Source organism: Propithecus coquereli, unplaced genomic scaffold (genome assembly GCF_000956105.1).
Source record: "Propithecus coquereli isolate 6110/MARCELLA unplaced genomic scaffold, Pcoq_1.0 Scaffold76, whole genome shotgun sequence".
NCBI lineage: Eukaryota > Metazoa > Chordata > Mammalia > Primates > Indriidae > Propithecus > Propithecus coquereli.
Window position 1 is genome coordinate 7,891,701 of NW_012153729.1, and position 15,539 is coordinate 7,907,239.

A 15,539-nucleotide genomic window follows, 5' to 3' on the forward strand; every position below is an offset into this window, starting at 1 on the left:
TACCTCCAAAGGGACTCAGAGGTGTCGGGTACATCTCATGTTTAAATCACCTTTATTCTTTGCTTTCTTACATTGCTTTTGTGACTTCTATTATTGATGTTATAATAGAAATAAAAAGGATGACTAAGGGAAAAAAAAGGGTAAGGAAGGAGATCGATTACATTGTAATGGCTGCTAAAAACTACAGACTGGGAACTCTTTTTAAAAACAGTGCCTCTAACATATCCGAATCTGGCATCGGTCTCACTCAGTTGCCAGGAAGTCAGGACACGCTTGACCTCATGGGGTTATACAACCACGTCCCCGAGGAGAGGAGAGGGAGGGCATGTAAAAAATGGGCACGATGGGCACAGTCTCCACCATCTTTGCCTTTTAATATAAGATTTGGTTTCATCATTTCTGAGTGTAACATATTTCTTCTAAAAATAGAGCTCTCTGCTTGTTCTGAAACTTCTTAGCATTTGCTTGGAGGTGAAGGGGAATACAGGCTGACCGTAATTCTGGGGGTGACGTTGCCAATGTTTCCGTCATAGACAAACTGTTCAAGGGATTCTGGATGCTCACAGCAAGGATGAGTTCGCTTCAAATCCATGGTACTGAAGAAACTTGACAGACTGTTCCGAGGCCCCATCTGTGCCTGGTGTGGACCCCCGAATGCATCACTAACCGAAGGGAATCAGTCATGGCTCACAGTGGCCCCTCTCGCAGGAGGTGCAGGAGACAGAACGACCCCGAACACGCCTACCAGAAGACGACAGGGTGCCCTCCTAACACACTGGTTAAGAATGTAAGTGCACACACACACGAGACGTAGGAACACAGGGCTGAAGATGTTAAACTCCCACCCTGGACCAATGCAGACCTGGATTTAATGTCATGGAACTTGCTGGGATTTTCTCACAATACAGATTAAAAGTTGGCATCTCCCCCTTCCCCCGAGGAAGAGCCTGGTTAGCTCCTGAAACCAAAGATGCCTTTGATGTATCCAGTGAGGCCACTCTTGGTCTTCTGCTCCAACTTGTCCTCAAGGGGTGGGAAAGCCACGTGGTTGAGGGCCAGGTCAAAGAACAGAGGCTTGCAAGGGATGGGCTGGAAGCCTGGCGGGAAGTGCACAAGGTTGGCTTGTTTGGTGACGAGGGAAGGGTCCAGGCAAAATGTCTCAAACCGTTCAACCAGAGGCTGGAAGTCAAATCAAAGGGAGGGATCTGGGTGTTAGTCACAGAAGACTCTCAGTGGAACATTCGCTACCTGCCGAGTGCCCAGTTTGGTGCTGTACGTGTGCCATCTCATCCGATCCCCATGATCTCCCACCTGACAGATTAGAGTCACTGAAACCCCGAGCAGGCCAGGCTGGGATCGGGGTAGACAGCCGTCGGACACACGAGCTGGAGCTCTACCCATGGGTGCTACGCTACACAGCGACAGGCTCCCAGGCTTCCTATCTGGGATGAGCTAGAGTCAGGGGTGGGGAACTGTGGCCTCAAGGTTACCTGTGGCCCCCCAGATCCACAAGTGCAGCCCCTTGACTGAATCCAAACTTCACAGAACACATCCCTTTTAAAGTGTAATTTACACTTCATACAGGCAGCTTTCAGGTCTTTGAATAAGAGAAGGGAGGGAAGTGGGGGTTTCCTTAGAAATTAAGGGTCCACTGCTCTACAAACAAGTACACACTCCTAATGAGCTCCTGATCCTACTTTTTATTCCTCGAAAGCCACGGCCTGACATACCTTATTGTCCTTGACTTGGGAGGAAGTTTCTGTTTGATGGGAGTCGTTGGTATCTGAAAGTTTCACAGAGATTCAGTGAGAACGGGATTTAGCACACAGCAGCAACAAATGAGGCCTGTCACATATATGGCTCCTAAATCCCAAGAGCAAAGGTCACCAGCAGGTGGGGAGTCAGCCCTCTCCCTCCTGGGTCCAAATTCTGCTGAGAAGTGGTATAAACAGACGATAAATCCCAGCTCCAATGCTGTCAGCCCAGTGAAACTAGCACAGTGGTGTGGAAGGCAGTTCACAGGGAGAGGAGACAATACACTAGTGTTTCTCCACATCCTCCTACACAATTCCATGCCTAATGTGGCACGGGCTCACCTAGAATGGCAGCGGCCTGCAGGGAGCACTTCTCTGACCGCACTTGAGAGATGAGCTCTTGCACGTCAGGCAGGTCCTGAAACGATTCAGAAAACGTGTTCTCCCAAGCCAGCGCCAGCTCAGAGAAGCACACCAAGCTAACCTGAGTGAAGCGATCCCACTGGTATTTTCACAGGATTTTAGACTTTTTAAACAGCTCTCCCTATTAAAACAAAACAAAATGGGAAGAGCTATGCCATGGCTTAGTAATAATGCCTGGAAACAGTGATGATGATAATGATAATACATGTATCACACACTAAACGTATTATGTGCCAGGCATTATTCCAAGCAGTTTACACAATCGCTCATTTATTCTTCTCAATAATCCTGAGGCAGTTTGCACTCCCATTTTACAGATGAGGAAACTGAAGCAGGGAGAGGTTAAATCAAGTGCCAGTCACACTCCCCCAGTGGTAGCAGAGCTGACATTCAGAACCAGGTGGCTGGCTCAAGGGCCTAAGCCCCTACCCACCACATCCCACTGCTTCTCCAAGGGGTATTCAGTTCTCCTGGCCTCAGTCTTTTACTTGGCACGACGGGAATGATTTGACAAGATCTGAATACCACAGAATCCTTCATGCCTCCGCTCTCTGACACCTTCCCCAAAACCATTCAGCACATGAGGTTGGATGGGTATTTGTAAAATCCCTCTTTCTCCTCTCCTGAGATGACACCCCACTGTGGTGATGCTGCCGCCACACCCACCGCCTCGTTCCTATCTCTCTGCCTTTGCTTGAGGCCTCTCTTACTTTTGTATTCATACATGGGCTCCTGCATGCAAGTCTGTGGCTGCAGCAACGCCACAAGCTCTCTGAAGGCAGAAACCAGGTTTCTACTGTATCCCTCCTGGGCAAACAGCAAGGGTTCTACCAGCAGCAGCGCTCACACACTGGCATATGACTACATTAATAATGATAACCTTAGTTTGCTTTTCTAAATAGTGTCTACTTATAAAATATACATGGATGCCTTGGACCGGCCAATGTTTTAATAATCTCTACACCATCACAGCAGTCTACAAGTTTAAGAAGCTAGTTGTCATTCAACAATCAATAAAATAAAGCACACCCTCCACTGCTGTACTTAACATCAGAAATTCTTTTTTCTTTTTTTCTTTTTTGAGACATAGTCTTACTCCGTTGCCCTGAGTAGAGTGTTGTGGCATCAGCCTAGCTCACAGCAACCTCAAATTCCTGGTCTCAAGCGATCCTACTGCCTCAAGTAGCTGGGACTACAGGTATGCACCACCATGCCCAGCTAATTTTTTCTATATATTTTTAGTTGTCCAGCTAATTTCTTTCTATTTTTTTTTTAGTAGAGACAGGGTCTCGCTCTTGCTCAGGCTGGTCTCAAACTCCCGAGCTCAAACAATCCGCCCGCCTCGGCCTCCCAGAGTGCTAGGATTACAGCACGACCGGCCAGTTTTTTTTTTTTTTAAACCAGAGAAATGGCTTTCCTTCTTCATATCTCAATCCTCTTCGGGTGTGGAGCGCAGCCGTGAGCTACACAGCCTGCAGCTCCCGGGCAGTCAGGGATGCTTGAGGTCCCACAGGCAGCCAGGGGAAGCCACCCCGAGCAGGAGCCCAGCTGCTATGCCCTCCAAAGCTCGTTCCAAGACCTCCTCGCGCTTAGAAACAAGGAGACGTCAAGGTCTCACCTTTAGGCTGTTCTTGAAGGCTCCAGCATCGGAATTTACTTCATTTGCATATTTCAGGACTCTATCGTACAGGACAAGGGCTTCACTCCACTTCTTCACCAACACGTAGGACTGAGCAATGAAAAAACACCTACGGGAGAGAGGAAGGGAGCCAAAGCATTCTAAAGCAACAAGTACCCAAGACCAAGTCTTTCCCTGCAGTTTGGGCTAAATATTACTTTTGGAAATAGGTTTCTAAACTCAAGAGCACTACATGGGAGACTCCTGCACCATAAATGTTCAGGTTTGCTAGGCTAACCTGCAGACTCCTCCCAGCAATCAGAGATGACCATGTAGGTCCAGGACTGAGCCACTGTCTTTTACTCACTGGCTGACCCTGCAAAGAAGGGGCAGTTTCCAAAATGCGTCAAGGACAGGCAAGAAGGCAGAATGCTGTCTGGCTCAAATATAAATCCCACCCACCCCTGTCTATACATCCAAGTCCTAATCATTCATCTCTGCTCATCTCTTTTCCAAAAACCAAACCCAAAGCTTATTTCTAACCGAAGTTCCTCCACTGGGCTCAGCACAGCCTGGGCACTGCTGGCCCTTGACAGAACCGAGGGGGCCACATGAGTGAAGACGGGGCACCCTGGAGAGCCAGAGCGCACTGGGGTGTGAGGGCCAGAAAAGGGCATGAATGCACTTGGCTCTACTCTGCCATTCTGGCTACACCTCCATCTTGCTACCTACCCAGCCTCCTTCCAGGTTACAAATAATATGATTCTTTTAAGTAACTTAGAAGTTGAGCTTTATCCCAATTCAGTTCAGGTTCCCTAAACTGGCCACTCTGGTTCTGTTAATTAACACCCTTTTTAGTGCTTGTCCCTTTTCCATGGAAGGGAGGAGGAGAGAGGAAGATAAGTTTAATGTGTGTACACTCCGACTCCCTGACCTAAACAAAGAGCACGCGAGGTACGCTGGACACTATTGGCCGCCACCTTCAGTAGACGTGTTCCTTGAACACATTGGGCTCACTATTCTCTGATGATGGGCAAGGCGACCACACGGCGACCACACGGTCAAGGGTGGGTGATCCCATCTTCCACGGGACAGGACATGCTCCAATGCAAACAGAACCGCTGGAGTCCGAGGAAACCACTGCCCGTCCCATAGTGTTGTTACCTGTAAGCCTTGTACACCAGTGTCTTGAGACCTATCTCCTTCTGGAAGGCTTTGTCCTCCTCTAAGCCAGGAAGCTGGAGCAATTCCACCAAATTCTGTATGACAGATGCAACAAGAAAATTCATGAAGAAAAGACCTCAGCTTGAGTTTCTGACAGAGACCTTAGCTCAAACTAATGGGGAGGTCTACGAAATGTGACTTGGCAGAAGTCACACCTGGCGTGGCCTCTGTTCCCCTCTCCGATATTGAAAGCCCATTTGTCCTTTACGACTCAACTCACATTTCACTCACCTTCAGAGACATCTTGGACCCTCCCAGCTGGAAGGGAACTCTTCTAGCTCTGAACTTTTACTTCAGAGGAGCCTACTCGTTTGGCACTACGTGGATGCCTTGTGTGTGTCTCAAAATCTTACTAACTGACAAACTCACGGGGCCAAGACAGTGTGGACTCAGGTCTCGGGAAGCTCCACAGCACCTGGGACGGTATCGTACACTGGTGAAGTATGCAGTGAATACCTGGGGGTTTACTAGTCCCTACACATCTGAAATACAGGAGCTCACAGACTGAACTAAGACAAGACCTTTGTCTTTTACCCAGCTGCCAACAGCTCCTGGTTGTCACAGCTCTTTTGCTATGCAGAGTTAAGCCATTTTGTGTCCAACACAGGCAAAGGACAGGGGCTTGCCTTCCCAGTCCTCAAGGTTCACCTGTAGAATGATGTCATAGAGCCGGATCAGGTCCTGGGGCCGGGGGGAGCGCTTGCTGTCATCTTCTGGCTGCTGCTGCAACAGGGCCTTCTGCAGCCCTTTGGCCATGTTCTCATTGCGCTTGATTGCTGTCGACAGCTTGATGTAAGTCAGGTAGCTGGAATGTACCACATGTCAGCTCCAGTTATGCTCGGAGAAGCTGACGTGCTGGGAAGAGCTCTGGATGATGAGTTGGGACTGACCAAGGGGAAGTGTGGGGATGAGGGTATGTCACACAGCAGGGCCATTTGGCCTGGGCCTTGAGGGATCCTCAATTTGGCTGCTATTCGGTAGCAAATTTGCAGGGGACCAGCACAAGACTTTATCACAAAATCTGACGTTAGCTTGAATTACATCCTCTGTAAATTTTGTCAAGAGCCACAGAGTTACTAATTTCAGAGGACACTGTTAGTCCTTAAGACGGCCCAAGGATGATGAGCCAGTCTCAGGAGCAAGGACTCATTCCCTGCCTAGCCCACACTACAAGGACAGCATGCTCCCATTACAACTGCTCCTGTTCATCTGACAACTTTTTCGTCTCAGAAAACACCAAGGTACGGTCTCTTCAGATGGTGATGCACACTAACCATGTGTATGTACTTAAGAGACTAACTGTGCCACCTGGAAAGTCCCTTTAAAATTTGTGGATAAAAACATGTAACTGCTTAAACATGTGTAAGAAGCATTTATACCGGTAGGTCCCCACCCTACTCTGGCGGAAGACTGGAGTCCACCCTGTGAAGGGGATACAAAAGACGCCTGTGGACAGGGGATCCAGGCATGGCTGAGTCCAGGGCTCCACGATGATCAAGGGACTGGTGAGTTTAGCACTGATCTGCTGCCCTTCCTCTCTACTCAGCTTCCAGAACAACAGCAGGCCAGTGTGTTCCAGGGATCTGACCATCCCAGGAGAAACTTCAAGATTCTGGAGTTGGGGTCCTTTGTGGAAGGGCAGAGCCAGACACACACAGCGAGGCCCACACACCTGAGTGGAGCTCCCACCTGATGAGCCTCATTCCTCAACAGGAATCCCTGACCAAGGATCACCCGAGATTTAAGGAAAACCTCTAACAAGAAAGAGGCCAAGACCAAGAGGGGAAAAATAAGCAACCTGGAGGAACCAGACTCTGCAGGGAGAAGAAAACTTCAAAAAAACTACTGTTATTGTAATAATCCCAGAAAGATGAGGGAAGACTTTACAGTTGTGAAATTAGAACGAGACATTATATTTTTAAAAATAATATTCAAAGAACCCAAATGGGCCCTTTAGATGGTATCAGAAATGAGAAGGCCTGTGTAGGGGTGGGGTGGGAGCGGGTGAGACAGGACAGCAGTGGGAGGTGCACGGAAGGACCATATCCCCAGGTCCAGACGCAGCAACACACACGTCCTTTAAAGATATGGACATGAATACCAAAAGAATTTGTTAGAAGAATCAAAAGTGCCTGCTTCTGCGAAATAGGAGAGAATGTCATGAGATGGATTTTCCTAAAAAGCTCTGCAGAGAAATCAGACTCTCAAAGTAACTATTATACACACAAGTGATAGAGGAATTCAGACACAGCGTTACAAAGTTGTATTAAAATACAAAAGCTACCTGATTCTTCATTCATCAACTTACCCCAAGCTGGTCTTCGATCCTAATTGAAATTCATGATCCCGACACTAGCTAAGCCTTAAGGTGGAAGAACGGATCCAAGGGCAAAGGCTTCAAAATTTCAGTTTCCTAAGTCTTGTTGAGGTTTCAAAGGGTCTTTTGAAGGTAAGGAAGTTAGAGTGACTCCTGACTCTTTGTGGCTGTTAACTACAAACATATCACTTAACTTCCTGGAGCCTCATCTTTCTCCCCAACTTGTTGAAACATAACATCCAAGAGCCACTCTTGCTTGACATTCTACGCAGCCAAGTCCCCTGGCAGTCGGTCTGACATTTGCATAAAACAAAATTCCTTAAGAATGGAGATTAAGGGTAAAGAAGGAAATATGTGTGGTTTTGTTTTTCTAAAAAAATGGAGAGGGGCAGGGGGATGGCTAAGGACATTGTCGGGTTCACCATACAAATGACAAGCATTGACTAAGAAATCAAAATTTCAAGGTCAGATGGAAAGAGAATCTGATGAGAAGTGGAGTTTTCCCAACAAAGTAACCATCTTTCTCTGTTGTACGTTCCAAAAAAATACCACTCTTCCTCTTTTCTCTGTGAAACAGAAGAAGGATTCATTTTTTTTTAAAGATAGGGTCTTACTCTGTCCCCTTGGGCTAGCTCACTGCAGCCAAACTTCTGGGCTCAAGTGATCCTCCTGCCTCAGCCTCCCGAGTAGCTGGGACTACAGATGTGCACCAGCATACCCAGCTAATTTTTTGTAGAGATGGGGAGTTACTCTTGCTCAGGCTGGTCTCAAACTCCTGACCTTAAGCGATCCTCCCACCTCAGCCTCTCAAAGTGCTAGGATTACAGGCGTGAGCCACCGTGCCTGGCCAGGACTTATTTTTTAAAAAATGAAACTGGACCATGTGATTTAAAAATGTATATGAAAGAGCAAAGGGATAAGAATAGTCATGATACGCCCAAGGAAAAACCTGATGAGAACTTACTCTATCAGATGTTAAGACCTGGCACAAAGTTGTAATAATTCATTGTGCCCATCCAAATACAGACACATAAATCAACGGAGCAGGAGAGTCCAGCAAAAGCACGAGGAGAAGACAGGCTTGCATGCCCAACAGAGCCGGCACTGCAGACCAGCGGGAGAGGATGGAGCAGTCAATCAATTGTACTGGAACAATCCATCATCCTCATGGAAAAAAGTGAAGCAGATCCTTACCTTACGTAAAAACAAACTCCAGATGGAATTAAACTTAAACGTGAAAGGGACAACTTTAAAACACTCAGAACAAACAGAATAACTTTCAGAGCTTGGCACTGGGAAGGAGCGTGACTAGCTCTAGAAGAAGGGGAGGAAAGAAGCGAAGGAGGAGCCACAGGGAGCTTCCAACACTGGTGTGTTCTAGTTCTGAAGCTATGTAAAAATCTTAAATTAGATATATTAAAATAATATGCAAATGTATATAGTTTTATATGATGAAATGCATGTATGTACATTAGTATTATTATATATTAGGAAATTATTAATTAAAATGTATAAGACATTATATACTCTTTTGTTCCAATGATATATTTCATAACATTAAAAAGTAGAAAAATTACAATAACCCTTACCTGTGCAGGTATTGAAGATTAGACACCTTTCCTGACTCCCCTTCAAGGGTGTAATCTCTCTGTTTCTGCAGAAAGCGAAAAAGGTAAAAACTAAAACGGCTGATCCTACCCTTGGTTCTGACCACTTCATTCAAAGGTGTGGTCCCCAAAGTGCCCGGAACATAGATACAGACTATAGTAAGTTAGGGGTCCTCAAATAACAAAGATGTACTTGACATATTACAGAATGACAGGGTCATTCAGTTGCCAACAGCACCTAAAAACTGGTCTCAAGTAAGAAAATCAGAGTAATGACCAGTTGAAGTTTTCTGTCCGCTCTTCCCAGTTCTAATCTTAAAACAGTAAAAACAGACATTGCATAGTCCATGGCTGCATGTTAGGGACCGTGGCTTAAGCCTGAGTCACACCTGTTGTGCCCTTGTGCTATCAGAGCTTGCCTTTTGTGGCTGGCTGAAAAACGGCCCCCAGCAATGTCCACACCCTAACCTCCATGGAATCTATGAAGATGTTACCTTACATGATAAAGAGACTTTGCAGATGTGATTGAGTTAGGGATCTTTGGTTATCTTGGATTATCTAGATGGGCGGAATGTAATCACAGGGTCCTCAGAAGAGGGACACAGATGGGTCAGAGATAAAGAAGATGTAGGGGTAGAAGAGGAGGGCAGAGAGGAGAGAAGACACCCCGCTACTGGCTTTGAAGATGGAGGCAGGGGCCACAAGTCAAGGGCAGCAGGAAATGCGCTCTCTGGAACACTGGGAAAGGCTTCTCCTAGTTGCCCCAGGGCTTCCGAAAGGAACATAGCTCTGGGAAGCTGCTTCAGATTTCTGACTTCCAGAACTGTGAGATAATAAATTTATGTTGTTTTAAGCCATTAAGTTTGTGGTAATATTACTGCAGCAACAGGAAATGAATGCATCTTTGTATCACCATATTCATCACGTTCTGTGAGGTGTCTCCCCGACTGCTGTGAATTTTAGGTGAGTGGTAGTGATGGGGGCTAGGGCTCTGCAGGTACCTGTGTTGAGTGGATGAGGGAAGCGTGATCCGTACAGGAAGCCTAATGGGAGAAGGAAGCAAGTGACGACATAGAGAAAGCAGTGATTTTTAAAAGAAACATTTATATTCAAGGTACTGTGGCAGGAGATGAAAAAAATACATAGCTGCTTAAATTAAGATGTTTATGATCCTGGGGAAAATATAATGAAAAGGTAAATATAAAACAAGAAACAAAATGTTAAAAGGCAACACCTGAAGTTATTGTTTAACGAGTTTCAATTTTACAAGATGAAGAGTTAGGGCAATGGCTACACGGCATCATGAATGTATTTAATACCAGTGACCTGTACGTGCAGAACGGTTACGGTGGTAAGTTTTGTTATGTGTATTTTACCATAATTTAAAAAATAATACATTTTTAAAAAGAGGCAATACATGATTAACAAAACATGATCAAACAAAAATTACAAGCTGCAAGTATCAGATATTTAGAACATGGAGAGATCTTTGTGGGCTAGGATGGTTGTAGGCATGCTTCTCAGAGATGATAAGCTATGAGCTGGACCTTGAAAAACAAGGTGGGGTTTGGATAGGTGAAAAGGGAGAGGAAAAGATTATCCAGGTGTGAGGAGGGAAAGGAAAATGACAACAGTGTGATAAACGCACTCAGGCGGAAAAGGCATATTCAGACCATGCTAAGCAGAGCAGCTCGAGGCAGAGGACTCAGAAGGACACAGCAGAGTAGTATGCTGGACACAGACTGGGGAAGGCCTGTAAACCAGCCGAAGGAGTTTGAACCATGTTTGCTAGGCCAGTGGTCTCTAGAGTGGGGCACATAAAACCTAAGGAGTGTGGGTATAAGAAGAAAATTTGAACTTATATTCATAGTTATCTATAAACATAAATGTTTGGGCCAGGCACAGTGGCTCACACCTGTAATCCTAGCACACTGGGAGGCTGAGGCAGGAGGATCACTTGAGGCCAGGAGTTCGAGAGCCTGGGCAACATAGCAAGATCCCGTTTCTATAAAAAAAAAATTTAGCTGGGCATGGTGGTGCACACCTGTGGTCCTAGTTACACGGGAGGCTGAGCCAGGAGGATTGCTTGAGCCCAGGAGTTCAAAGTTGCAGTGAGCTGTTATGACGCCACTACACTCCAGCCTGGGCAACAGAGACTGTCTCAAAAAAAAAAAAAACAAGTAAAAAAGTTTGGAGACCACTGCTCAACACCTAGAGGAAATCACTGGGCTTTTAATAATCAGAAAATGAAATGGGATTTAGAAAGATTCAATTTGAACTTCTAGAAAGAAAGGCCTCGAGAAGGCACCCAGGCCAAGACAGGAGAAGCAATGAGATCTCAGCAGTAGTCTAGGCGTAAGACAAAGGCTAATTGGAAATCGGTGAAATCCCTGGGCTGGGGAGGCCCTACAAAGGGAGAATAAATAGGCTTTGGTGACAGGGATGAAGGAGACAATCATCTAGGCTGGAAACAATATTCAATCATCACAGGGACAATATTTTTGAAAAGGAAGCATGGAAGAGGCCCTTGTTTGTCAGCTGACCACTACAACTAAAAAAAACCAGTGGCTAAGAGTGTAGCACACTCAGCCACCGGGCCACCACTTGAGAATGGACCTACACCTGGTGGTTCAGCTGATGGTCCTACCTGGTCTGGCTTGAGGTCTTCCCGAACAGCCTGGATGGCGTCCCGACACTCGCTGAGCATGGACTCAAACAGACGCTCCTTGGTTTCCTCACTTTCAGCCTAAACAAAGGCACAATGAGCAAGAGACTTTTTTTTGAGTAAATCGTAGTACTCTAACTGGAGGAGGGCATCGTAGCACTGATTCCCCCTCCCCCACTCACACATGCTCCAAATCAGAGATCATTTTAATTGTTACTATTCTCTACCGTGTAAGATTTTCTTATAGCCTTACTCATTATTCATATGGAAATGTGAATTATATTTTTAAAAGTAAACATACTGAAAAAGCCATCTGTATAACTGACCTGAAAATTTATCTGTCAGGCAGCTGATGCTTTAAATTTCTTCCTGTCACAGTACTTTCTGCTACTTTCCTCCAGTGTGTCTCCCTCTGCTCAGGACCGGGACCTGGCACCCCTTCGGGGACCTTACAGACTAGACTTGGGGCACTGCTCCTTCATACTGAAGCACAGCATGCCAGAAGTTTCTTTCCCTTTTTCCTTCCAGAACAAACTGTCAAGCTCTACTGTATGCCACACTTAACCTTTACAAATGTAACCCAACTTACAGATGTTTCTTTTAGGTTCAAACAAGTGGTAAACATTACTAATCAATACTCAATCAAAAAGACAGTTCTCCTAAATATCATACTAAGTTCTCTTCACCACAGACATTTGGCACGCAGATATTGCGCATGGCTCCTACTCTGAGAACAATTTTTAGGGCAGACAAGGCTGACAAGTATGAGATGACAGTTTTTGTACAAGTACTGGGCGTCACCCCTCTGCTACACAGCTGGGTAAGTGAAAAAGTGATTCATTAACTGAATACCTGCCAAACCAAATTATCATCCTAAAGAATCTGACTGAGCAGGTGGGAATGGACAAAAAGCAGAAAGGAGATGAACTTGTATTACTGGCAGACTCACTATGAAATTAAAACATTAACATTCCATTATTGTATTTGACTTTCCATAGAAACTGACACCCAATCTGAAAAACTGTCTCAACATTCAATTGATCCCTAAGAAAGTGCAAAAGAAAACCCAGTACTGCCCACTCCTTTAACAGATGGCTAGGAGAGGCTTAAAGAGAGTCTTTTTTCTGAAGAATTCTTACGGTTTTCCTAGTTTCCAGTGTGAAAAAAATTCCTTATGAATTACCCAATATAAAGCAAACATACTTTTCCACTTAATAAGATACTTGACATTCCTGTTGTTCACTAAATTAGGAGCAACCCAAGGGCACAGTCATCCTATAAATGTATTAAGGCAAACACAGCCACCATTAACTCACTGAAGCATAGAGCAGCACTGTCCAAAAGAACTTTCTGGGCCGGGCGTGGTGGCTCACGCCTGTAATCCTAGCACTCTGGGAGGCCGAGGCGGGCGGATTGTTTGAGCTCAGGAGTTTGAGACCAGCCTGAGCAAGAGCGAGACCCCGTCTCTACTAAAATTAGAAAGAAATTCACTGGACAACTAAAAATATATAGAAAAAATTAGCCGGGCATGGTGGCACATGCCTGTAATCCCAGCTACTCGGGAGGCTGAGGCAGGAGGATCGCTTGAGCCCAGGAGTTTGAGGTTGCTGTGAGCTAGGATGACACCACGGCACTCTAGCCCGGGCAACACAGTGAGACTCTGTTTCAAAAAAAAAACAAAAGAACTTTCTGCAATGACAGAACTGTTCTCTACCTGCATAGTAGGAGTTAGCCACACACTGAGCACCTGGAATTTTTATTAATTTACATTTAAATAGCCATATGTGTTGAGTGGCTACTGCGCTGGAGAGTACAGCTCTAAAGAAATACACATTACAGAACACTGTTAAACACCTCAAGTTGACAAGATTCTTCATAATCACTTAATCAAACTTGCTGGCCAAATGTTTCAAAGTACAAATCCTATGGAATGGTGCAGCTGTATGACACTTAACAACTGGAGTTAGATAGGTGCATAGACTTGGCACTGTTTAAGAAACAAAACCACCAACCACACTCAGACACCAGAGCCACGTTATTAGGAAGGATGAGCTACAGCACCAGTTTTAATACCATGCAATCCAACAAATATGCCACCAACACCCTTTTTCAGGTAGGTGGGGTTCAGTGGTTGGAGCAATGGGTGTCTAAGTAAGAAAAGAGCAAACTCCGTTTTACCAGCTATACTAGATCTGTCTCCTTTTCTGTAGGTAGGATATGGTTTAAATTAAAATGACACTAAAATGCTAAAACTTCTTTACTGCCAAATATGTTTGCTCCCTTTGACTAAGTAAACCTCTGTATCAAGATGCTAAACATAAGCAAACTTCCCTATTGCTTCCAAAAAATTCTAAGTTCCACTGGGAATTTTATAAAAGTCTTAAACAACAATGAAGGAAAACGCGTATCTGAAGGGGAGGACTTAAGTCAGTTGTGTTTTTCTTCTGACACCCACACTACACAGTGACTCAGAGACCACTAATCTCTGAAGGAGAACTTCTCATGATTCTCCTTGGGCTGGACAAAATGTCTCCAAACTGCAAGCCTTGAATATATTTTACTACTTACACTTTTATGCTATAAACTTACATTCCAATCCAAGATAATTCCTGAAAGGACAATGCAGTAAGAAACACCTCTCAACATGTAGAGGCAGGATTTCCTATCATCTATATACCAACCTTCCATGTCACCCACTGAACCAATGAGAATGTTCCTAAGCGCAGACGGCAAACTCCCTGCATAAAAACCTGTGGTCTGGCTGGACCTTTTTCCCAGGTGTTCCTATGCCAGAGAGAAAGCTTAAGCCCAGAAGTAATGTGTTATTTATTAGCCCTAATAATTAAGTAGATAAATTCTAGATCAATTTTTATAAAACTGGAAACCTCCAGGACATGCTTTTTCTACAGTCTCAGGCTCTGTCCTCAAGCAGGTCTCAACGCTGACTGGTGCAGAGGAAACTCAGCCGCAGTGTCCTGAGGCACAGACCTCCTGCTAGAATATTAAAAACCAGATTCCCAGATAGTTTTCACTTGTCTGTAGAAATTGCTGGAAGGTGGTGGTGTGACTAAGAGACATACAAGGCAAGTCTGAGCACATTCCCCTCCACACCCATACTGCGGGGACAGGAACCAAACCTTCCCCAGTCCTGTGAGATCTAGGAAAACACATGGAAATGTGGTAACAAAGGAGATAAATCTCACTTGAGAATAGTTTATTTTATTTTATTTTATTTTATTTTTTTTTAGGAAAAAGACGAATAGTCTCCCTTCCACTCATTAAAATATTAACCACAACTTGGTAAGAGTCATCAAAAGCCCACAGATATTTAATATATACCTAAGATGCCTAAGAATATTCCCACAATGCAACTACCAGTGACAATTCAGGAGTGGTCAAGTATTAGGAAAGCAATACAGAGATAAAGCAAGAAGTAAGACAGTATTAAGGATATGAAGACTGAAAGCTTGGTAAAGAGGCTAAAGAAACTCAGAATTTTGCAACTGGATTTTGGCAGCTAATTAACTCTAAACTCAAGTCTTTTCAGTCTAATATTTTATTCCCCTGAATTATTTCTTCTTTCCAGGCTTTTCAGTAAACTGTTATTTTAGTATTTAAACATAAAAACCTCTACAAACAAGTATCAAGCTGGGGTTGCCAAATTTTTGCATTCCAGTTACTAGAGAGTGGCAAATACCAATAGTAGCTACGTTAAGAGACACTGTAATTATATCCAGAATATACAAGGAACTCGAACACTCACCAGCAAAAAACCCCAAGTAATCCAATTTTAAAATGGGCAAATGAGCTGAACAGACATCTATCAAAAGGCAACACACAAATGGCCAACAGGAATATGAAAAAACGTTCATCACTAATCATCAGCAAATCAAAACCACAATGAGATATCACCTCATACCTGGTAGAATGG

General features: G+C 44.7%; 1 protein-coding gene across 1 annotated transcript in view; it reads right to left on the reverse strand.

The window, feature by feature from the left end:
* Window positions 1-353: 353 nt before the first annotated feature.
* SRP68 (signal recognition particle 68kDa) overlaps window positions 354-15,539 on the reverse strand; it is a 49,078-nt gene continuing 33,892 nt past the window's right edge. The window contains exons 8-15 of the mRNA XM_012662241.1: window positions 11,591-11,689; window positions 8,926-8,990; window positions 5,668-5,824; window positions 4,960-5,054; window positions 3,796-3,925; window positions 2,097-2,172; window positions 1,731-1,783; window positions 354-1,179 (exon numbers count right to left, since the gene is read on the reverse strand). Of these exons, the coding sequence (XP_012517695.1) occupies window positions 952-1,179; window positions 1,731-1,783; window positions 2,097-2,172; window positions 3,796-3,925; window positions 4,960-5,054; window positions 5,668-5,824; window positions 8,926-8,990; window positions 11,591-11,689 (903 nt within the window). The 3' untranslated portion in view covers window positions 354-951. The remainder of the gene's footprint in view (window positions 1,180-1,730; window positions 1,784-2,096; window positions 2,173-3,795; window positions 3,926-4,959; window positions 5,055-5,667; window positions 5,825-8,925; window positions 8,991-11,590; window positions 11,690-15,539) is intronic.